Source organism: Sesamum indicum, linkage group LG10, assembly GCF_026168435.1.
Source record: "Sesamum indicum cultivar Baizhima isolate 11 linkage group LG10, ASM2616843v1, whole genome shotgun sequence".
Taxonomy (NCBI): domain Eukaryota; kingdom Viridiplantae; phylum Streptophyta; class Magnoliopsida; order Lamiales; family Pedaliaceae; genus Sesamum; species Sesamum indicum.
Window position 1 is genome coordinate 13851578 of NC_142666.1, and position 20726 is coordinate 13872303.

At 34.1% G+C, this 20726-nt stretch overlaps 2 protein-coding genes and 1 long non-coding RNA gene across 3 annotated transcripts; 1 reads left to right on the forward strand and 2 right to left on the reverse strand.

Moving 5' to 3' along the window:
* The first annotated feature begins 2709 nt into the window (after positions 1-2709).
* On the forward strand, positions 2710-6746 carry LOC105172186 (uncharacterized). The gene is made up of 2 exons (XM_011093548.3): positions 2710-3557; positions 6269-6746. Exons 1-2 carry the CDS (start codon positions 2970-2972, stop codon positions 6662-6664), a joined length of 984 nt encoding a protein of 327 aa, XP_011091850.3. The 5' UTR covers positions 2710-2969; the 3' UTR covers positions 6665-6746.
* Positions 6747-13654: 6908 nt separating this feature from the next.
* Positions 13655-14900, reverse strand: LOC148786697 (uncharacterized). Its single transcript, XR_016067977.1, has 3 exons — positions 14579-14900; positions 14298-14492; positions 13655-14214 (listed from the first exon to the last, which is right to left on the reverse strand). It is a non-coding gene; the product is annotated as an uncharacterized LOC148786697 (long non-coding RNA).
* Positions 14901-16250: 1350 nt separating this feature from the next.
* Positions 16251-20465, reverse strand: LOC105172184 (aspartyl protease AED3). Its single transcript, XM_011093547.3, has 3 exons — positions 19763-20465; positions 17693-18167; positions 16251-16748 (listed from the first exon to the last, which is right to left on the reverse strand). The coding sequence occupies exons 1-3, from the start codon at positions 20225-20227 to the stop codon at positions 16390-16392; spliced, it is 1299 nt and encodes a 432-aa protein (XP_011091849.1). The 5' UTR covers positions 20228-20465; the 3' UTR covers positions 16251-16389.
* Between the last annotated feature and the right edge of the window lie 261 nt (positions 20466-20726).

Here is a 20726-nt window from a genome sequence, read left to right on the forward strand (position 1 = left end):
AAATAGTCATGAGTTCGAGTTGTACATAAACATACCGTTCAATTGCTCCTGAGGTGCTAACATCGCTAGACCTTCCCACATCCATATTTATAGCTGTCTGCCAAGTCTTGGCTTTTTTAATAGGCAATCCTTGGCCCAGTGCCTAACCTACACAGTTCCAGTAGGTTTTGTTTGCCTATGGTTTCTTATTTTTTATGGTCTTGTCTTTATTGATGATTTTTGAGTTGGGGTTTATTTTATTCACTTTCTTATTCCCCATTATTGAATTTACCCTGAGTTAATGCTCAACAGGCATCTTACGCGTCTGATTTCTGTGTTCTTCTTCAATACTGATCGATCATGAGATTATTCAGAGACAGTCTCCCTTTCTGATATTTGAGCGTCATGCCAAAACTTTCCCAAGATTTGGAAAATTTATCCATTATGGACATGATTAGAAACTTCTCAGGGAACTTCATTCAGACAGAGCACGCTCAAGATTGATAATCTCAAAAGTCTGTTCAGCTACAGACTTTCATCCCACCATTATGGACATGATTAGAAACTTCTCAGGGAACTTCATTCAGACAGAGCACGCTCAAGATTGATAATCTCAAAAGTCTGTTCAGCTACAGACTTTCATCCCACCATTTGGATCCTCATGAACTTGGAAACAGAATACGTTTCGAGTCCCTGCACTTCAGTATTATATTTCATATCCAACTCATCCCATAGAGATTTTGCAGTGTAAGAGTCGGAAAAATAGACATCGAAGATTGTATTTAACAGTATCCTCTGCCTATTTGATCCCACTCAATCCACTGCGCGATCTTCACAGTTTTGGGATCTGTTTCAGTTGGTTCAATAGTAGTCACCTAAATCACTGTCAAAAGCCCTTTTATTGTCAATCATATTTTCATTCTTTGTTGCCAGGATTTGAAAAATTGGCATGACAACTTATTTGCTAGACCGGACAAGCCGTGTAATCAAACTAGCAACAGAAAGAGCCTTGGCCATTTTAGTAATTAAAGAATAAAGCACAGATTTGAATTACAAAATCTGAATGCAAACAACAATTTAAAAATTGTTGCAGTTCCAACAAATCCGATTTTCAAAACTGTATAATTAATCTCTTCAAGATTATTGAAAAAATTGCATAAAATAATTAAAGCCGTTTTGAATTTAAAAATCATATATATTAGTCAGTTTTGAAACAAAAACACAAATATCCACATTGAAACAAAATAATAGTGACAACAGTTAAATATATTGTTTTACAATAAACTTAAAAGATAACTTACAATGAGAGTTGTATCGTAACAACTCCTAGTCCAACGAAAATCCCACACTAATCCAATCGCAGAAAAATCTGCTTGACTTGAAGAAATTATACGTCGAGTCCAAAGTGCACCGGGTACTATGTAATTCTTTTCAAGATAAGACGGTTATCATTCGTTTAATATTGCACTTATATTGACGAACACCTCGAACAACATTCGGTAACCTTTTACCAAAACTAGAACTAAAAAACTATGAATTTTAAGAGAGAACTCGAAAGCTAGAGAGAAGAGAGGAGAGAGATTGATTTTTTTTAGAGGTGTTGAAATGGAGAGGGATCAGTCTTTTATAAGCACTACCTAGTAGCACCATAAATACAACATTAAAACTTGGACATTAATATTCAGGTAAAACTGCCGGTAATGGTCTGCAGTTACAAAACGGCCGGTCAAATATTTTAAATGCATTTTGATTGAAAATATAGCTATTTTAGTCATGTTCGGTTTCTACTGCAAAAAGATATATCTAAAACTGAAATAGTCTCCCTAACACCAACACCTACGCCAGCACCAGCATCGAGCAAGCGACGACAAAGCGCACATATGGGGCAACCCAATATTCACTCAAGTCTTTATAACATTTCAAACACAACTTGGACTTGAACTTAATATAAGTAGTGCATTTTTATCATAAACTTCCAATGTGAGATGCACTTGAGTGTAAAAACACTGACCCCTACATCTACCTTACATACACATCAATGTCCACTTTATTCCCATCATAATCCCTTGTGGATTATGCTTTTCTTCTAATTTCTTTCTCTTAAACCTATGGCTTTCACATGTAATTTTAATTCAAATTACAACATTTTATACATTGAATTTTGAAATTGTAATTGATATATTTTTCTTTAAGGGGTTTTTGCTTTTATAGTTTTTCAACTTTTATCGGATTTTGTTACAGGATTATTTGCCTTCCAAATTTTACTACAGAAAAATGGATTATTCTCTGCATTATAAGTAACTATAACTTAAAAATTATAATAAATTAATACTATCTATCATGATCATACAAAATTAATGCGAAAACTTAATTTTAACCATGGTTTATTAATATTCATTATGATTTTCGTTATAATCAAAATATTTGTTGTAGTTTTAAACTAACACTTTGGCTCACCTGTAGAAACAATAGCTAATAGTCATTGCACAACAATAATTAATTAGTATTTTTTATGCTTTTTTACTTTTAATTATAATAATTAATAATGAAAAAGAATGATTTTTCTTCTAGTGTTCTTTTCCCCTGAAGTTTTGGTTAATTCAATTATTTGCCATACCCAATGAAATATTTCGACTAATAATCGGAATTTGGTTCAGTACTCGATGCACCAATACCAAATTTTCAGTTCAATTCAATTCAATACAGTATAATAGTGCCGACTGCACATTCCTAACAAAAGTAATAATTCTTGTTACATGATTTATTGACTGATTATCAAACCTAAATTTTAGGCATCAATTTTCCCTATTTTCCACATTTCTCCTTTTTCTCTAATAACTCCACTAACTCTATCCACCTTCTCCTCTCTCTAATAAAATGGTGTACTGTCTCTCTCTCCCCCTCCCGTTTTCTTCTCTCTCTTCAACCACAATATCTCTTTTAACCCTTTCTTGAGGTCTTATTCCATGTTTGCGTCCAAACGCTAATACATGGAAAGAGATCAATCAAAACAAGACAATAATAAGAATAACAACTCATCATCTCTCCTCTCTCCCAAACACTCCCCAACAAAACATCCTCATCCAAACAACAACAACATTACTTCCACGAATGATCAGAGACTGAAGAGAGATGAATGGAGTGAAGGGGCCGTCTCAACTCTTCTCGAAGCTTACGAGGCTAAATGGTCTCTCAGAAACCGAGCAAAGCTCAAGGGCCAAGATTGGGAAGACGTGGCCAAGTACGTCTCTGCCAGAGCACACAATTCTAAGTCACCCAAGACGCAGACGCAGTGCAAGAACAAGATTGAGTCGATGAAGAAGAGGTACAGGTCGGAGTCCGCCGCCGGCGCTGGGGATGCGTCGTCTTCGTGGCCGCTTTATCCTCGCCTTGATCTTCTGCTGCGGGGGAATGCCGCCGTTGCTCCGATGATGCATGTTCAGGTTGCTAACCCGCCACCGGTTGTGGTGATGGGAACATCGTCCCCGCTGCCGCAACCTCGAGGGCCTCTTGTACCTCCACCGGGAAGTGCTGCGGTGAACTCGCATGAGTCTGGTGGTGTTGACCGGTCGGCTAAGGTTAGTTGGATTTTGCTTTGGCATCTTTTATGGTAAAGGATCTTTTATGACACTTTTATATTATACAATAATATCACATTCACGCGTATACTGTATTTGATTTTATTTTTAAACTATATATAATTTAATTTAACTATTTTTTAATTTAAAAAATATATGTTAAATCACTTGTATAATATCAATATATGACATAAAAGTGTGATAAAAGATCCACCACCATAATATTACGCATTATTCTTTTAGGCATGGTTTTAGAGAACTTTTATTATATTTGACTTAACTTTCATTCCCTACTTTTTTTTCCACCTTAATCAATCATTTTTAATTTAATTAGTAGAGCTAATAAAATGATTAATGAATATATTAAAAATAATTATTCTACATTATATAAATAGAAGATGATTTATTATATATCTTGAAACTAGAAATAAAAGATGATAAATACATAAACCAAAGAGAAATACATTTTTTTCCGGAATAAGTTTATAAAATAACTTAAAAATTTTAAAAAGTATGAGTACTAAGAATGTTGATATTTGAAAATAAAAGCACTAATTTTATTAAATTGAAATTGCTTACTAATTAAAACTCAACTATTTAATTATTACTATTTCATTTAAAACTCAACTATTTAATTATTACTATTTGATTTTTTAAGTATTAGATAATTCTGAATCCACATTATTGTTTTAATAACATTTACTACTTTTCATATTAATAGCATAAAAGTAATATAACAACAAATATGACATAAAAAATTGAGTTGTGATATAATATATAAATAGTTTTACGAAGCTTATAAAGACGATCAAGAAGTCAAACTAAAAAGTATGAAATTAAAAATTGCAATATGTACATAAAATTTTATGCAATAATATTTCAAAATTTAGAAGTTAATAAAGACGTAAATAATACTTTGGGAATATTTAAAAATTGATTCTGAAACATAATTATCATACTTTATAGGAATTTACAATACAAATATACTGTGGTCCAATTAGATTCTATTTTTATTAACAATAGATAATAAATAAGTAAATTATATTCAAGATATAGTAGCAAAAGAAAAAATATATCACACACAGCGATAATATAACACAACATAAAAACAAAATTTAAAACATATAGGAAATAGGTAAAATAAAAGTTAATCAATTTTACTAAACTGGATATAATTTTTTTTTATTATTATTATTACTCAACTATTTTTTATTTTTTACTAAACATAAAAATATACTGGAGAATATTATTATTATTTAATAGTATCAATTTAATTTACAGAATGACTTACAAATAATTTTTCTATAAATTAATATAATTATTATCAATTGATTTGAAAACATAATTGTATATACTATAATATTTCGATCATTAATGAGAAAAACATAAATAATATTATCAACTTAGTATTTTTATTAGCTAACAATAAAGGAAAAAATATAATTTTGGTCCACTAACATGAGGATGGTGATATTTTTGGTACAAGCCTAATTCAAAATAACATTTTAGAACTTGAATTTTTTAAAAAGTGGAAATTTTATTTCAAGAAGTCCTAATTTAGTCGGAATTCTTCGCGTGGGTCACATGTGATCTTAAAATTTTGAGAATTTTTTTCTGGAAAATTTTCTATATGAATTAAAATAATTTAGTACAGTGTCCCTTATGCGGCAAGGATGACGTGTTAGAATAAAACATATCACCATTGCCAACTCACCATGCTTGCCAAATCACCAATTTTAGGCTAAATTTCATTTTATCTCTACCCCCTCCCCACCACCCACCACCAGACCCTCAGCTAGCCCCGCCACCATTCGCTGCAGAGGAGAGCGACTCGCCTCCCTTGCATATAGGGTTGACAACGTCGTTGTACCTATATTAGACCAGGAAAAAGGCGTCGTTGTCATCCCCCATTTTAAATTTTAATTAAGCTTTTTAATTAATTTAATCTAAAATAATTAAAAGAAAATAAAGAAAAAAATTAAGTTAACATTGCCACTTCACCATGCCAGCCAAATCACCTACCACGTAGGAAAATTTTGATAATCTTAATTCACGTATGAGATGATTGCCAAACAGGTGAGAGATCTGCAAATTTTATTCGTCAAGTGCGGCACATAGGAGAGATTCCAGCCAAATTATGGATTTTTTAATTTCGATTGCCACTTTTTAATATTTACAGCCATGATGAATTTCTAATTTGGAATAAGTCTGAATCAAAAGTGCCACCACCCCTAAAAACTGGATCAAATTGTATTTTTTCCAACTATAAAGGGAAAAGTATTATTTTAGTCCGCTAAGTATGCCTAATTTTAATTTTAATCCGATAATTATGTCCATTTTTGTTTAGGTCCAGTAACTTACGAAATTGCTTACTTTTAATCCTCTGGCAAATTTTCGGATAATTTTACCCCTATGCAACTTTGAAAGGCAGTTTTAGTCCATATGCACTCATAGGGGTAAAATTGTCCGAAAATATGCCAGATGACTATAAGCAAGCAATTTCGTAAGTTACTGGGCCTAGACAAAATGGACGTAGTTATCGGACTAAAATTAAAATTAGGCACACTTAGCGGATTAAAATAATACTTTTCCCAACTATAAATAATATATTTACCTTTAAAGGTATATTTCTACACATTTATCGTATGTCATACTTACTAGTATTGAAATATATATGTATATATATATATATATATATATATATGTCGCAGAAAGATTGCAACAACAATGACCCCAAATTATCGGAGCAAGAATCCCATAAGAACCATATTGATGACACAGACAGTAGCACAGGCGCAGTGCATGCAGACAAGGAAAAATCGAAGGGTGAAAGGACGAATAATAACGCAATGAAGCGTAGAAGAGATCACGGACATGCAGGGGAGATAGGGGAGAGCATCCGATGGCTAGCAGAAGTGGTGGTGAGGTCGGAACAAGCACGAATGGAGACTATGAGGGAGATCGAGAGAATAAGAGTGGAAGCCGAAGCAAAGAGAGGGGAGATGGACCTCAAGCGGACAGAGATCATCGCCAATACTCAACTTGAGATCGCTAAGCTATTTGCTAGAGGATCGGTCGATTCTTCTTTGAGGATGGGGAGAAGTTGAAATAATGTCTGTCGTTCTTCACTTGGAAAAATAATTGTTATGAATTAAATTTAGGAGGTATGCTTAAAACGTTAAATACTGACATGGGGTTGGAAGCAAAGTGAGAAATAACATAATAAAGAATTATTCGGTATCAGTAATAATTTGTAATGCGAATTTTATTCGGATATGATTCGAAAGAAAGCAGAAAAGTATCTTCGAGTGAATCAAATTTAAAGTATTATTTAAGAATAAATTGGCTAAAATTAGTTAATATATTATTTTATTCAGATTCTCTAAGTTTTATGTGCTAAAAGGTGGAATAATAAAAGTTTTAGTTTATGTGTTATTCAGAATTCTAATTAATAGAAATAGGCAATTTAGTTCAATGAATTATACTGTAGTTTCAATTATACACACCAAATTGCTACTGCATGCAACAAACCAAATGATTATAGCATATATAATATAATGTAATCATCAAAACTAAGTATGCCTTTCTCCTATAAATATATACTAATTCTTAAAACAAGACAAGTATAGACAAAAACATAAAGCCAAAAATTTACTTCATAATAAATTATATCTTAAAATATAGCTTCAACTGATGAAGAAGGGTAAGTTATATTTTTGGTCCCATAAGTGGATCTCTTTTCAGTTTTGGTCCCATACTTTGGTCAATTCACACATTGAGCCCCATATATTGGTTTTTTTTTTTTTTTTTATCAATTTGAGGACCAATGAGGAATTCCCGTCCAATTGATAACGGCAGCTGCTCTCTCCTTCAGGCCGTTAGTTACGTGATCTGCACGTGCGAAAAATATTAACTTAGACATTTGTTTTGGCGGCAAAATAGAAGAAGTAAAAAGAAAATATTTACCCTTAGTAAAAAAACCCTAATTTCATCCTCTTTGTTCAACCTACGTTGCTGCGCTTCACTAAAGCACTGAAAATTTGTGAGATTCTTACTTTGATTCTTACTTTCAAAATGCCCTTGATTTTTTTTCTTTTGAAATACATCTATTCCCCAACCTTTTGAAATTTTGTGAAGTGCAAAGTGTCGGTCATTGTTGAAGGCAAGAATTTGGTGATTGGATAACTGAAATGGCTCTACGTGACCCCAAATAAAACGAAAACCTCCTCTAGATTACGGTATGTATACACGTTTGAACTGAATTTGTTGTTTATCCACCTTAAATAGTAGAATAATGCTGCTATCTCTTGTTATTAATTTATTCTGATTCATGGCTCGAGATATACCTTTCTCCATTTTGTTGAAAAGATTCTGTGAGCATGTGCTGGATGTTTTGGCTTTTTATGTTGTTGTTTGGTTTAAAAACTGAGCCTTTATTGTTGCTTTCACATGGCTACAGTGAGGTGGTCCCTCACTTGATATATGTGTATATATTGCGAATAATTTGGCAATTAATACTTTTGGCCACTTTTCCAGCTTCTCTGTGTATATATATTGAACCTATACTATCTGAGCATGATACTTACGACTTGTTTTAATTATTTCAGATGATTTGTCTCCAGTTCTTACTTTGAAATTGCATCATGGTGGACAATTCTGTAGTAATCCTAGTCCTGTTGATTATAAAGGGGGGTTCATTGTTGTTTATGATTTTTTGTGTTTCAAGTTGGGGTACGTAAATGGGTATAAGATGTTCTACAAGTTGGGTGAACATGGATTTCAACTTTTATATTCTATAGATGACTTAGTAATTTGTCCGGATCATTATATTGACAGGGTGGTTGATGTGCACTTAGATGTAAGGATAGATGATTTAGGGGTTGAAATTAGGTCTTCCAGTGTTAGGCTTGAAACTAATGAGGGGATTATTATTGATGAGAATGATACAAATCAAACTGACTCTGAAGAGTTTGAGGACTTTAGTGACAATGAATATGAGATGGGGGAGAGTGAAGAAGAAAATGATGATGAATTATTAAATGAAAATACAAACATGGATGCTGAGTTTACTGGAAACAATGTGGATGGGTGATGTGAAGCTGATGGTGGAGCTGATTTAGATGGTGGGGTTGAGGGGATAAAAAAGGATCTAGTGATGAAAACTTTGACAGTGATGAGGGTTCTGATATTGAACAAGAGTCTAAATTTCCTATTTTCAACAATGTTGATACATATAACCCAAAATTTAAACTTGAAATGATATTTTCTAACAAACTGAGTTTAGATTGGCTATCCATTCCCATGTAATAAAAACTAAAGGACACTTAAGATTGCAAAAAATGATGGTAGGAGAATATATGCTAAATGTGGTGCTGAAGGATTGTGATTGGAGAATTCATGCCCTGAAACTTTGAAAAGAATGTACATTTCAGATAAGAGAGTACTATCCTAAGCATAAACGTGGACTGTCATTTACTGCAAAAAGTTTGAAGTCTACATGGTTGTTAGGAAAATACGAATGTCCATTCAAATCAGACCCTAAGCAAAATGGTAAAGACTTCAGAAATGATATAATAAAATATATTAGAGTTAGTGTGTCTAAATCTCAAGCTTACAGAGCTAAACATAAGGCAATTGAAAACATTGAGTTCAAGCATGCAAACTGTGAGTTGTAGTCAAGTAAAAGACCCTGAATATTATGTTGATAAGTGTTATTGCGTTCAAACATTCAACAAAGTATATGAACATGCTATATTTCCAGTCAATGACCCTAATTTATGGAAAAATTGTCAGTTGGAACCACCTATTCCTCCCAATCCTAGAAGAAGTGTTGGCAGGCCTTCAAAAACAAATACATTGGAGCTTGATGAACCTGTTCGAAAGCACAAAAAAAGGAGGCCAAGGAAGAACACTAAGATGAAGAGACAACAATGGATCATTACATATAGCCATTGTAAAGAGACTGGATACAACAAAAAATTCTATAAGAAGAAGGATCAACCAATTCCAGCAGAACTAGTGGTGAGTTTTCAGTTCAGAAATTTTCAGCTTCTTATAGCTTTATTATAAACCTATTGAATGTTGCAAATGCTTGTTGTTGCTTTGTATATTTGTAGGTTTTAGGAGATGTCAATCCTTCAAGGTCCACCTCTAGCTTAGGATTATGAAAATGAACATATATATGCAATCTACTTCGAACTTCCTTTACATTTTTAACAAATTTAAGTGCTGAGCCAATTAATCTATTTTTGCAGATTCACGTATTTAATGGCAGTGTTGAACCAGCAAACACCCCAGTATTTGCTAATGTTTTCTACTTTGAAAGCTCTCATTTTTCATAAATATATGATCTTAAAACTTGTAACCTTTTCATAACTATATAGGTTTATCATGATCAGTCCATGCATGAAAGCTGTCAACTTCCACCAACGATTGAGAATTCCCAAACCTCACATAAATTCACAGTAAGTGGTAATTACTTTCCTTATTTCAAATTTTCAAAACTTAGTGCACTAATGCGTGCTTTATTGCAGGCTAGAAAAATGATTGGTTCATCAACACAAATCAAGCAAAAAAGCAAGAGGACATCAATTTCTACAAAGGTACCACAAGCAAGCGAAGTAATACAAGTTTTTGCAGAGTGCTCCTATTGCAGGACCAACTTCAGAAGTCACCATAAGAGCTCCTGTTCCCTTTAGTGCAAACCATCTAGTTGTTCCTCCTCAACCACAAAAAAGATCGAGCTTCAAAGGTTTGTTCCCACCTTGGAGAATGATGGCAAGAAATATGTTAGCATGAACAACTTGACTTCAATTGTATACCCAAAGAGCAAGAAAAAGTGAAGTGGAGTAGTATTTTTTGTTATTTTTTGGTTGTGTTGATGCAAAACAATGGTACTTTTGGTATTATTTTTATTATGTTCTCAAGTTGTTGTAGCAGTACTTTTGATATTACTTTTGTTATGTGATGGAGCTGGCCAATGGATTATTTTGTATTATTGAACAAAGCAGGACATTGTTCCATCTATAATGACAAGTTGAGATTTTTTAATTTGGTGGGGATCTTATTTTGGATTATTTTGTGTTGAACAAAACAGGGCATTTATTTTCTGCTCTTGCATCTATATATTGTTTAGTTTGTTTTCTGTCTATGGAGGCAGTAGTGGCTTTTCTTATTTCTAGTTGCATTTTTCTCTACGTTTTCACTTCAGATTACCTTCTTTTACAGGATTTTTCCAATTGATTACTTAGATTTTGCTTGAATATGGAATATTAACCATAATGTAACATTGTGTACAAAATTACATATTACCGATTATAAAACAATATTATGATAGAATGCAAAATATAGATTACATATCCTAAAATTAGCACCCTAAAATTGCTAAATATATGAAAAATTAGAGCATATACTCCAAAAAAATTGAGGAAGATTCCAACCAAAACAATACTTAAACAACACCATAAGCCAAGATACAACCAAAAAATAAACTAAAATAGTTTGTCTTTATTGCATCTGTGCAATTTTGTCCTCCATTCTATTCAATTTTTGAAGCAATCCATGTATGATAATATTTGCCCTTACACACATCGGGGGGTCTTCCCAAAGAAAAAAAACCACACCCGCTTCTTTTTTTCGTACACCCAAAAGATCACCTACCCAGGTTGTCGTTGGTCCATAAGGTTCTCAAAATCACAAGCCTTCCACAGTGACAAAAAATTTCTCTATTAGCAGCCATATTTTGTGACATTTTCCTACTAAATGCAAGAGAGAAATGAAGAAATCCACCTTAAATAGTAGGAAGAAGGTGTAATAGCTTTTCCCACCAAGTTGCTGATTTTTCCTCCAAATGTCTATATTTTCCCTCCACACTTGACAGTAACTGACGGAGAGAGCAGCTGCCGTTATCAATTGGATGAAAATCTCTCATTGGTCCTCAAATTGAAAAAAAAAGCCACATATGGGACTAAATGTGTAAATTGACAAGAGTATGGGACGAAAATTGGAAGGAGGTCCTTTTATGAGACCAAAAATGTAATTTATCCCATGAAAAAAAGTCAATATGCTAATAAGAAAAAAGTAAATCTAAAACCTCATCAGTTATTCAAAAGGAATAAAAAAAAACAAAATAAAATTAAAAATGATCTAATAAAGTGGGGAAACAACACGAATCCAATGCCTTTGGATCTTGATATTAGATTTTGGTTAATTGAGCAAAGAACTTGAGAAAAAAAACCTATAAAATAATACGTTAGAGCAATAGAGGTGAAAATAGGAATTTCTTAAGTAAAATAGAGCAAAAGCACGGATTTAAAAGTTGCAGAGAAGAAGCAAGAGAGTGTCCAGATTGTTGAAAGAGAGTCTGTTGAGGGGTATCGTTCATATTTACAGAGGAAGAATCCCTCTTTGCAGGAACTCCAGGGAGATCTGCGTGTCCGAGAAGGAAGGCATATCGGTCAACATGTCGAAGATATTGAAAATGTTTCTAACAATGTAAGAGAACAATATGCTCCTGTTTCGCCTGAGTACTATGTCCCGAGCCCAGATCCTAGTATATTTGCTGATGATACTAAGTTCCTAAAATTCATTTGCTTCTACCACTGCTCATGTCAGTGCTCCACATACGATACTGAACGTGTCTTGTGAAAGAAACGAAAGTCGTCAACTAGTTTTGTTGATGAAAAATTCGATAAGAAGTTTGATGCTTTTGTTAATGGACCGATGATTGTTTGGGTGATATTGCTAAACGATTCAGTGTGGACGCAGATGTGCATATGCACGTCAACAGGTTTGGAGTGCTATGGAGAAAATGAGTCGTCTAATTTTGGAGGAAAAATGTTGGGCTTCTAAAAGCTTGTGAACAATAAGACCGATTTGGACTTATTCATCACTATGTCTAATGATGCTAAGGTGGCCCTTGTGAAGATGCTACTCGACGGAAAAGTCTTATTTCGGTTGCTATATAAAGTATAGAACTCTTTTGTGAATGCACTAGCACTTGAACTAGTTGTAATTGCATATTTTATTTTAGTAGAATATGTATTGATTAACCTAGGGTTTATAAAACTGAAAAACAAACTCTTGGAAAATATTTTGTTGAATGCTTATAGATTCCATTCATTGAGATCTTCTCTGAACTTAGATGAATGGATTGATTGCACCGGAGAAATTAACTTTTGGAGGGTATATCATGCTCTATCTATAGGTGCATGTTTTTCTTGTATAGGTTTAGGGATTTATTAATATTAACTATTGTGCAATTATAACGATATGTTGCAAGTCAGCTTCTTCTTTTTAGTGTGAATTATATGATTGTTGTTGAATTTTATTTTATGCTACATGTTTCATGAAAGTTGCACTTTTAGGTTTTAAGAAGTACAACTATAATTGCTATTAGGTACAGTTATGTTTGGTATTAAATAATACTCATTACATTTGCCTACGATATGGTTCTGTTCATTATTTAACAAAATAATACTCATTATATTTGCCTAAAAGTTGACTCTTTTGATGAACTGTTCTCGGATTAAAACATAAAAAATTTTCATGAAGTTTGATGTACAACCAAACTAACTTTTAACTAATATGGCCATGAACTAGTGACAGAAACTTAAGTTCACTGCTAACCACTAAATTCCATGATTTATCAATGTGATAAACATTTGTTTAAATTAACGATACGGACTTAGTGGTTTGTACCCCATGATTTTATATTGCAGGAGATCTGAGTTAATGACAAACAGATGCTTAGAAAAATTATGTTCTTAGCACAAGACACTTTAGAGAAATTAAATTCTTAATAGCCGGACAAAAAGATCGATTCTAGAGATAACAAGTCATAAGATTTTCATTACATTTGTCAAAATAAAAACATAAAATAAGGACAACAAAAACAAGCATAAACTACGGGCAACATAAACAAGCATAAATTACGGGTGTCACAAAGCATATATCAAGCCATAAGCTATCAAACTTCTTTTGAGCCAGACGACACGTCCACAATTCCATCAACATCTATCCCCGCTTTATCAGCTCTTGGGCAACTAGGACGAGCTTTGTTTCCATAGCGTGCTTTTGGTACTGAAGGACCTAGAAAAATAGCAGGAAGAGTAGTGAAATTTTGGCTCACCAAATTGCTCACATACTTTCGCGAGGGAAAAGATTTGTTCAAACATATTGAACTCTAGTCATTAAAAAAAAAAAAGAGAATAAACATGTGATAAATTAAAAATAATAAATTTACTTGAAACACTTTAGACCAAAAACAACTAATATCCACCCTTGTTTCAACAAAACAACCTATGTACACCATTCTTTCATAGAGTAAAAACAGACAAAAGACCTACTACTTAACAGTAAGAATTATAGTTTTTTCTTCCCCTTTCCCTTGATCTTCTCATTCTTCTGTTGAATTTGGCCGATTGCTTGAGTTAGATTCGATATGATTACAATTTTTTTTCCTCCCTTTACAATATACGGTGTATATCTCGAACTCCCTTGTTCTTGGGAGGGCCTTTAACTCTCAACAAATGGTGCTGGCTCCTTTATCTTGACCCCCTTTTTGGCATTGTTTGAATTGCTCAAACATGATCGGTGTAGTTCTTGTAGCTTTGAGAGGATTCTTGAAAGCAGGGGTTGGTAGAAGTGGGATATATCCCTATACAAGAAAAACTGAATAATGTAGAAAAAAACATAAAAAAATCACAGATATTACTATCATTCACATCTTCAAACACTTACACTTCTTGTTCTCCTATGCATGATAGCCTAGGGTACTTCAAACACAGGCTCCTTTCCTTTTCTTCTCACCTAACAGTTTAATCAATCAAGGAACAAGTTGACTATAAAAAACAATAACATCATACGTTTAGTTGTGGAGCTGGTGGAGGTAGATTCACTTGGCTTCCTTCATCGGTCACACGCTCCTTACCTCACCTGACAAAAAAAGTAATGACAAGTATTCATACATTAAGCAATTAAACTAAAGCATTAATCAACTGAAAAAACAAACTTGAATTTACTTGGCTTGTTGCATCTGCAACATTCTCTTTTTCAGTTGCTTTTGTGGTACATCCCCTGGTATTGTGTCCCTGAATGCCACACTTGATAGTTATTTGTTGTCTCTTGACTTTGTTTGCTCCTTCTTTGATAAATGGACCTGGTCTTTTCTTCTTCTTCTTTGTGACAGGCTCGTCAGCTTCCATTCTTCTTGCTTTCCTTGGCTTTCCTACTTTCTTGATTAGATTTGGTGGGGCTAGTGGAATTAAGTTACTCATCTTCAATTTGCTTCTTCGATTGATAGGCATAATTATATGTCGATAGGTCTTCAAGTATGTTTCCACCCTGTAGCATTGGTGTAAATTTTCTATGTCCTCACTTCGATAAAAAATAGCACTAACATCATATTTACAAGGTATGCCACTCAAGGCCCATTTTCTACACCCACAACTTGCATTCTCCAAATCCGCACTATATTAGGAGCCATCAAAGCATGAAATTTGGTAATGCTTGGCATAAGATTTTATTAGTATGCAATCTCTAAGTTTTTCAATGTTTCTATCAATTATTTTTGAATCTTTGGACATAAAACTCTTTGCCACCTTTTCTTTGCTCTGTCTCTATTTTGTTGAAGCCTTTGCATGAAGTATTCCATTATCCACTCAAGCAATAACAGAATCGGTTTATCCCTTGCTTCATTAATATTGCTATTAAAAACTCTCACAATCATTGTTGAGTAAACTATCACACCTTAGATAACAAGAAAAATGTGACCTAATCCACTCTTTGGGATTTTTATCATTAAACCATTCAAAGGCCCCTTCATCCAACTTATTCATTTCTTGCATTACCCTACTAAAATCATTAACTGTTGTTGCTCTTATTGCTTTCCATAACACATTTTTGAATGCAAGTCCCCTAAACCCATAATTCTTGAAATTTGAATGCAAGTTCAAACACAAAATCTATGTTCAAGATTTGGAAATAATTCTTGCAATGCACCAGCTAGTCCCTTTTGTTTATTTGTTTATCTGACATGAGAGTGAAATGAGAATCATCTTTATATACATACCCATTTTGACCAAAGTTAAAAACTAATCTCATATATCCTTGTTCTTTTGCCTAACCACAACTTACCAACCAGGAGGGGGGGTGTTGTCATTTAGGATCGGTCTCGCATAATCACTAGTTTTTGTTTGCCTTCTTGCCGTATTTCAGGCTATTTTCGATCAAAATAGATTTGGGGGAAATGGGGATTAGCGCTCGCGTAACAGAGAAAATGGAAAATGTTAGGGTCAGGTGGGGAGAATAGTGGCAGCAGGCCCATTCAATTTTAGTGGCATGTGTCATCACACATGAAGGCTACAACTAGATAAGTGGTCATAGAACTCGCAAAAATTTGCCTCGCGTGCAATTTTCGATATAAATTTTAAAAAGTGGCCGTAAAATTCACAAGAACACTCTAAATCTGACTTAATTTCATCATTTTGCAAATTTACAAGACTAGTTATAAATTAATGGGCATACTTACAAGATTAAATCTAACTAATTTTTTGAAAATTTTTTAATCATTGTATATCAAATTTACTTTGTATCCTCTAATAATATCACGATATAATGTGATCGATATAGAATAATATCCGTCGATATTATGACCAATAACATGCCTTTGAACTATGGCATGTACCACAAAGCTACCAAATCACCATTTCATTCCCATTCCAAATTTTAATATATCAAGTTTCCACATTGTTTGCAATTGTATCCATAAACCACCAAAATCAATCAACCCAAGGCTCAAAGGCAAATACATTAATGAGGGTAGCTTCGATCTCTAGCTGCATGGCTCCCGCGCGACGCCGAGCCTAGAATTGGGAACATCAATGAGAACGCGGTGGTTCTGTTGCTGGAAGGTGGCGATGACGTTGAGGACGGAGTTTACGCTGCTGTCAGGGGCTGCCGCCATGGCGAGGCAGGAGGTGCTGCCGGCGCTGCTGCGGATGAGGAAGTTGTCCTGTGGGAGGCTCATGTTCAAGCCTGGGAACATGAATGTTATCGTCGGCACCGTCACCGGAACCGTGTAGCATGTGTCGAAGCCTCCGAGCGACGACACGGTGGCGTTCCCCATCTGGCGACGGAATTCGTCCCTCACGGCGGTGTAGGCGGGCTTCACAAGCATGGTGAACACCGTGCCTGTTCAAATTGTTAGAACATGAAAAGATTCAAATGAGGGATAATATTATAAATAAAATAAATTTTCAAATACTAAAACAGAATTATAAAAGCAAATCTAACTTTTCCCAAATAGTGATATTATGAGATCTGTTGCTCTAAATCATAAAAGTGAATTATTCCCTATATTATAATCAATTGAACTTATAAAAATACTTATTATAAACAAAGATCAAATAATCTAATGTACAAAATTAAATTATATATTGATGTTTAATCAACATCTACCACAATTTTAGTTATGGTAAAAATATTGGGCAAAATTCTCTTTTAGTCGCATAAAACAAGGGCAGAATTTGTTTTGGTACCATAATTATGCTAGGTGTCGCTTTTAGTCCTATAAAACTTATAATCAAGCTTTTTTTTTTTCAAAAAAGTCATGTATGTTGTAGTTTTGGGACTAAAAGGTGGACTAAAAAGTCCAAAATCACATTTTATAGGATTAAAAAGACGTGATTTTAAGTTTCATGGGTCTAAAAGAGTCATCCTGTCATAGTTGTGATACCAAAATAAATTATACTCTTGTTTTATGAGACTAAAAAAATATTTTATCCCAAAATATCTGATATGCTTCTTAAATATGATCAAATAATTTGCTATGATTTTCAATTATAATTATTATTTTTGCCTAGCCTACTTAAACAATGACCAAAAATCAATGTCTATGACTAATTATTTTTTTTCACAGTTTTTCATTTATTGCCACGACAATTAATTACGAGAAAAAGAGTATATTTCTTTCAATGATTTATTAATTAGTTGATTAATGCTTACAATTATTAATAATTTACTATTAACTAAATATATTTTTAGACCCCTTGTCCTCAAAACCTAATTAATGCAAACCAAAAAAATAACCCAATTAATTTAAGAAAAAACTATTTTCAAGAACTCAGAAAATGTACCTGAATCAAACACAGTTCCAGCTCCAGTATTAGGATCGAAAGCAAAAGCACTAGGAGGGATATTAACACCTCTTCTGCCGACCTTGATACCCACAAGATTAACATAGTAGAATGAAGATCTCCTTGGGTTCTTGAGCAATGGTGTGGTTCTGATCCTCTTGGGCTGGCTGTTGGGCCCCAACCTCAGCGACCCACTGAAGTTGGCAGACCTGTAGCTGGGCAGGCAGTAGGAGAATGTGGACTGATAGAGACTAGATGTTTGGGACAAGAGCGATAACGGGCCTCTGCCCAAGCCCAGCAGCCCTTGTGCCGGGAGGGACGTGCCGGTGGCCGTCTGAATGCAGCCGAAGGTGAAGCCCGCGACGGAGTCGGTGGCCAGGGTGATGTTGTCGTGCACGAGGCTGGCCGCGATGGCGGAGCCACCGTACGTTAGGTTGAAGCCGCATGTGGTGCCTCCGCAGCTTGGGTTTGGTACCTTGAGTTGAATTTTAAGTCGAGAGAAAATTGTTAGTGAACTAATAATTGTGTGATCATAATGTCAGAAAAGCGAGTAATTACAAAATTATTGGTGTTAAAAGTAGGAAATTTATGATTTTAGTAATGTACGTATAAGAGAGTGGTAAATCTAGTTTGTACAAAATTTATTTGGGTATATTAAATTTTGTCACTTGTCGTTTTATAATTTGACATTTTTTTTTTTATATGAACTTAGTATTTCAACTTTGTAAAATCTGCACGTTGCCATATATGACCATTTTTCAATTAAATTTTTGTTGAAAAAATATCACATATACATGGCATGAGATGTTGTTCTGACAGAAAAATGTTGTAAATTAGGTCACATATATATATATGGTAATTTGCAAATTTCATAAAGTTGAGATGATAACAAAAATAGTTAGACCACAAAGTATAAAAATAGGCATAATTAAGATAGAAAATTAAATATAATATACCCAATTAATTTTGATATTTTTATCATGTAATTTTAAAAGTTTTCAACTTTAAGAATAAAAATGTCATCAACTTAAAGAGTGCACTTTTTCGAACATTTTAATAAATTTCGATTTTTTTTTGCTCTCAATGCAAAAAAATCTAAAATTCAAAAAAAATAATCAAAATAAATTAATCCGTAACTAAAATTGCCGTCTATTAGTTATAGAACTAAAATTTTTGACTAAAACCATAATCATGTGGATATAGTAATTATGAAATATTCCTAAAGCATAATGTAGGGTCTTAATGTAATTATGAATCTCCGACATGGCCACTAATGTCAAATCAAGATCGAGTACATAAGATAATATTAACCATATGATTAATTAGTAGTGCAATAACTCATATTCCAAAATGGCTCTATTATTTAAAATAGATTTGATTAAAATAAGTAGTATCTCTATTACATAGAAAAATGTGATACAGCTGCTCGCTACTACAAATATAATTTTAGAGAGAAAATATATGTAGATATTTTAAAATTGTAACAAAAAGATATATGTGTATAGTAAATGAAAATAATTTTCAGCTTTACCTTAATATAATTATTAAAATTGTGCATAATTCTATCACTAATGAAAAAATTTATTTAAGTATTATCACTATTTAAATTATCAAATTCAATTGTATATCAATTACATAATACATATATTATACTTACTATATAATTAATATATATCCAATTAAATCAGGTGTGGTTGAATCAATATAATTACGTCATAAGTATGATATACTTATTATATAATTCGTTAATTTTTTTAACTGTATATCAATTACGTAATAAATATATTATACTTATTATATAATTAATTTATACCCCGTTAAATTGAGTATGGTTTCGAATTTCCGGAATTCGGGGCTATGATTATCATCAATATTGCCCCCTTCACGGGTCATACTGAACCTCTAGAAATGGACAAGCACAACAGCAGAGAATAACGACAATGAACATAAGATACCATGTACCATGTGACCCCACGAAAGGAGAAAGGACCAGAAAAAGAAAAACCACAGGCGGCGCGTTAATTAACGCGTGACACACGTCAAGGACGCCGCCGCAGAATTAACTAATACCTGGTTGCACTGCGGGGCACCGCAGGCCACGGGCATGAAAGTGGCGGAGTTGGAGGCGTTGAAAGTGGTGGCGGAGCAGCCAACACAGCCGGTGCATGGAACCCATGCAGCGTCATTGCTCGTGTCTACGGCCATAAGTAGTGTCTGGGCTGGGGTGCCGATCTTGGCCCTGACGATGTAGGTGGGGTTCTGAGTGATCGCCCTGCCGGAGGCTATCGGCACGATGGACCGCCCCGCGACCTGGAGGCTCGACAGGTATTGCAGCCGGGCTTTGTCACTGGACTGCATTTGGAGCAGGCTGGCCTCCCATGAGAGTGGGGTTTTGGGCCTGAACGGGGAGCATGGACTGTTTACATGGATTACTTGGAGGGTTGAGCCCTGGTCATGTACATCGCAGTTAGGGGTGTGGAGGCCTTTGGCAAGTGTGAAAAAGAGAGTGGCTAGTGAGAAGAGAAGAGCAGTCATGGCGTTTAGGGATAGTGGGAGGGCCAGAGGGGTTTCCCTTCCCTTTTTGTGATGTGGGGTGGTTTAGTGTCTGAGAATGAGATGGACATTTATAGTTGGAAGTGTGCTAGTCTAGTGTGTGTGTGTGTGTGTGTGTGTGTGTTGGGCATGGGAGAAATGAGAAGGAAACTACTGGGTTAGACTAGCTAATATTTCACTACAAATGCGTGCATTCTTCTTAGGAGAGGTTCTGGTCATAAATAAAGTTGAGTCTACAAATATGATCATGATCATTCATGTGCATCCATTAATTGTTCAAGCTTTGAAATCCAGGAACCTCCTATCCATTGTCCTCCCCAAAAAAGGGTAAAGAAACGTAGTAAAACCTTCCCCAATTTTTATATATAGTTAAGAAAAAATGGTCAATTACATATTAACTGTATAATATCTGTTATATCAAAAATTTTAACAATAAAATGTTTGAGTAAAGTAATGAGAACTATTGGATGTGAAGAGTTAT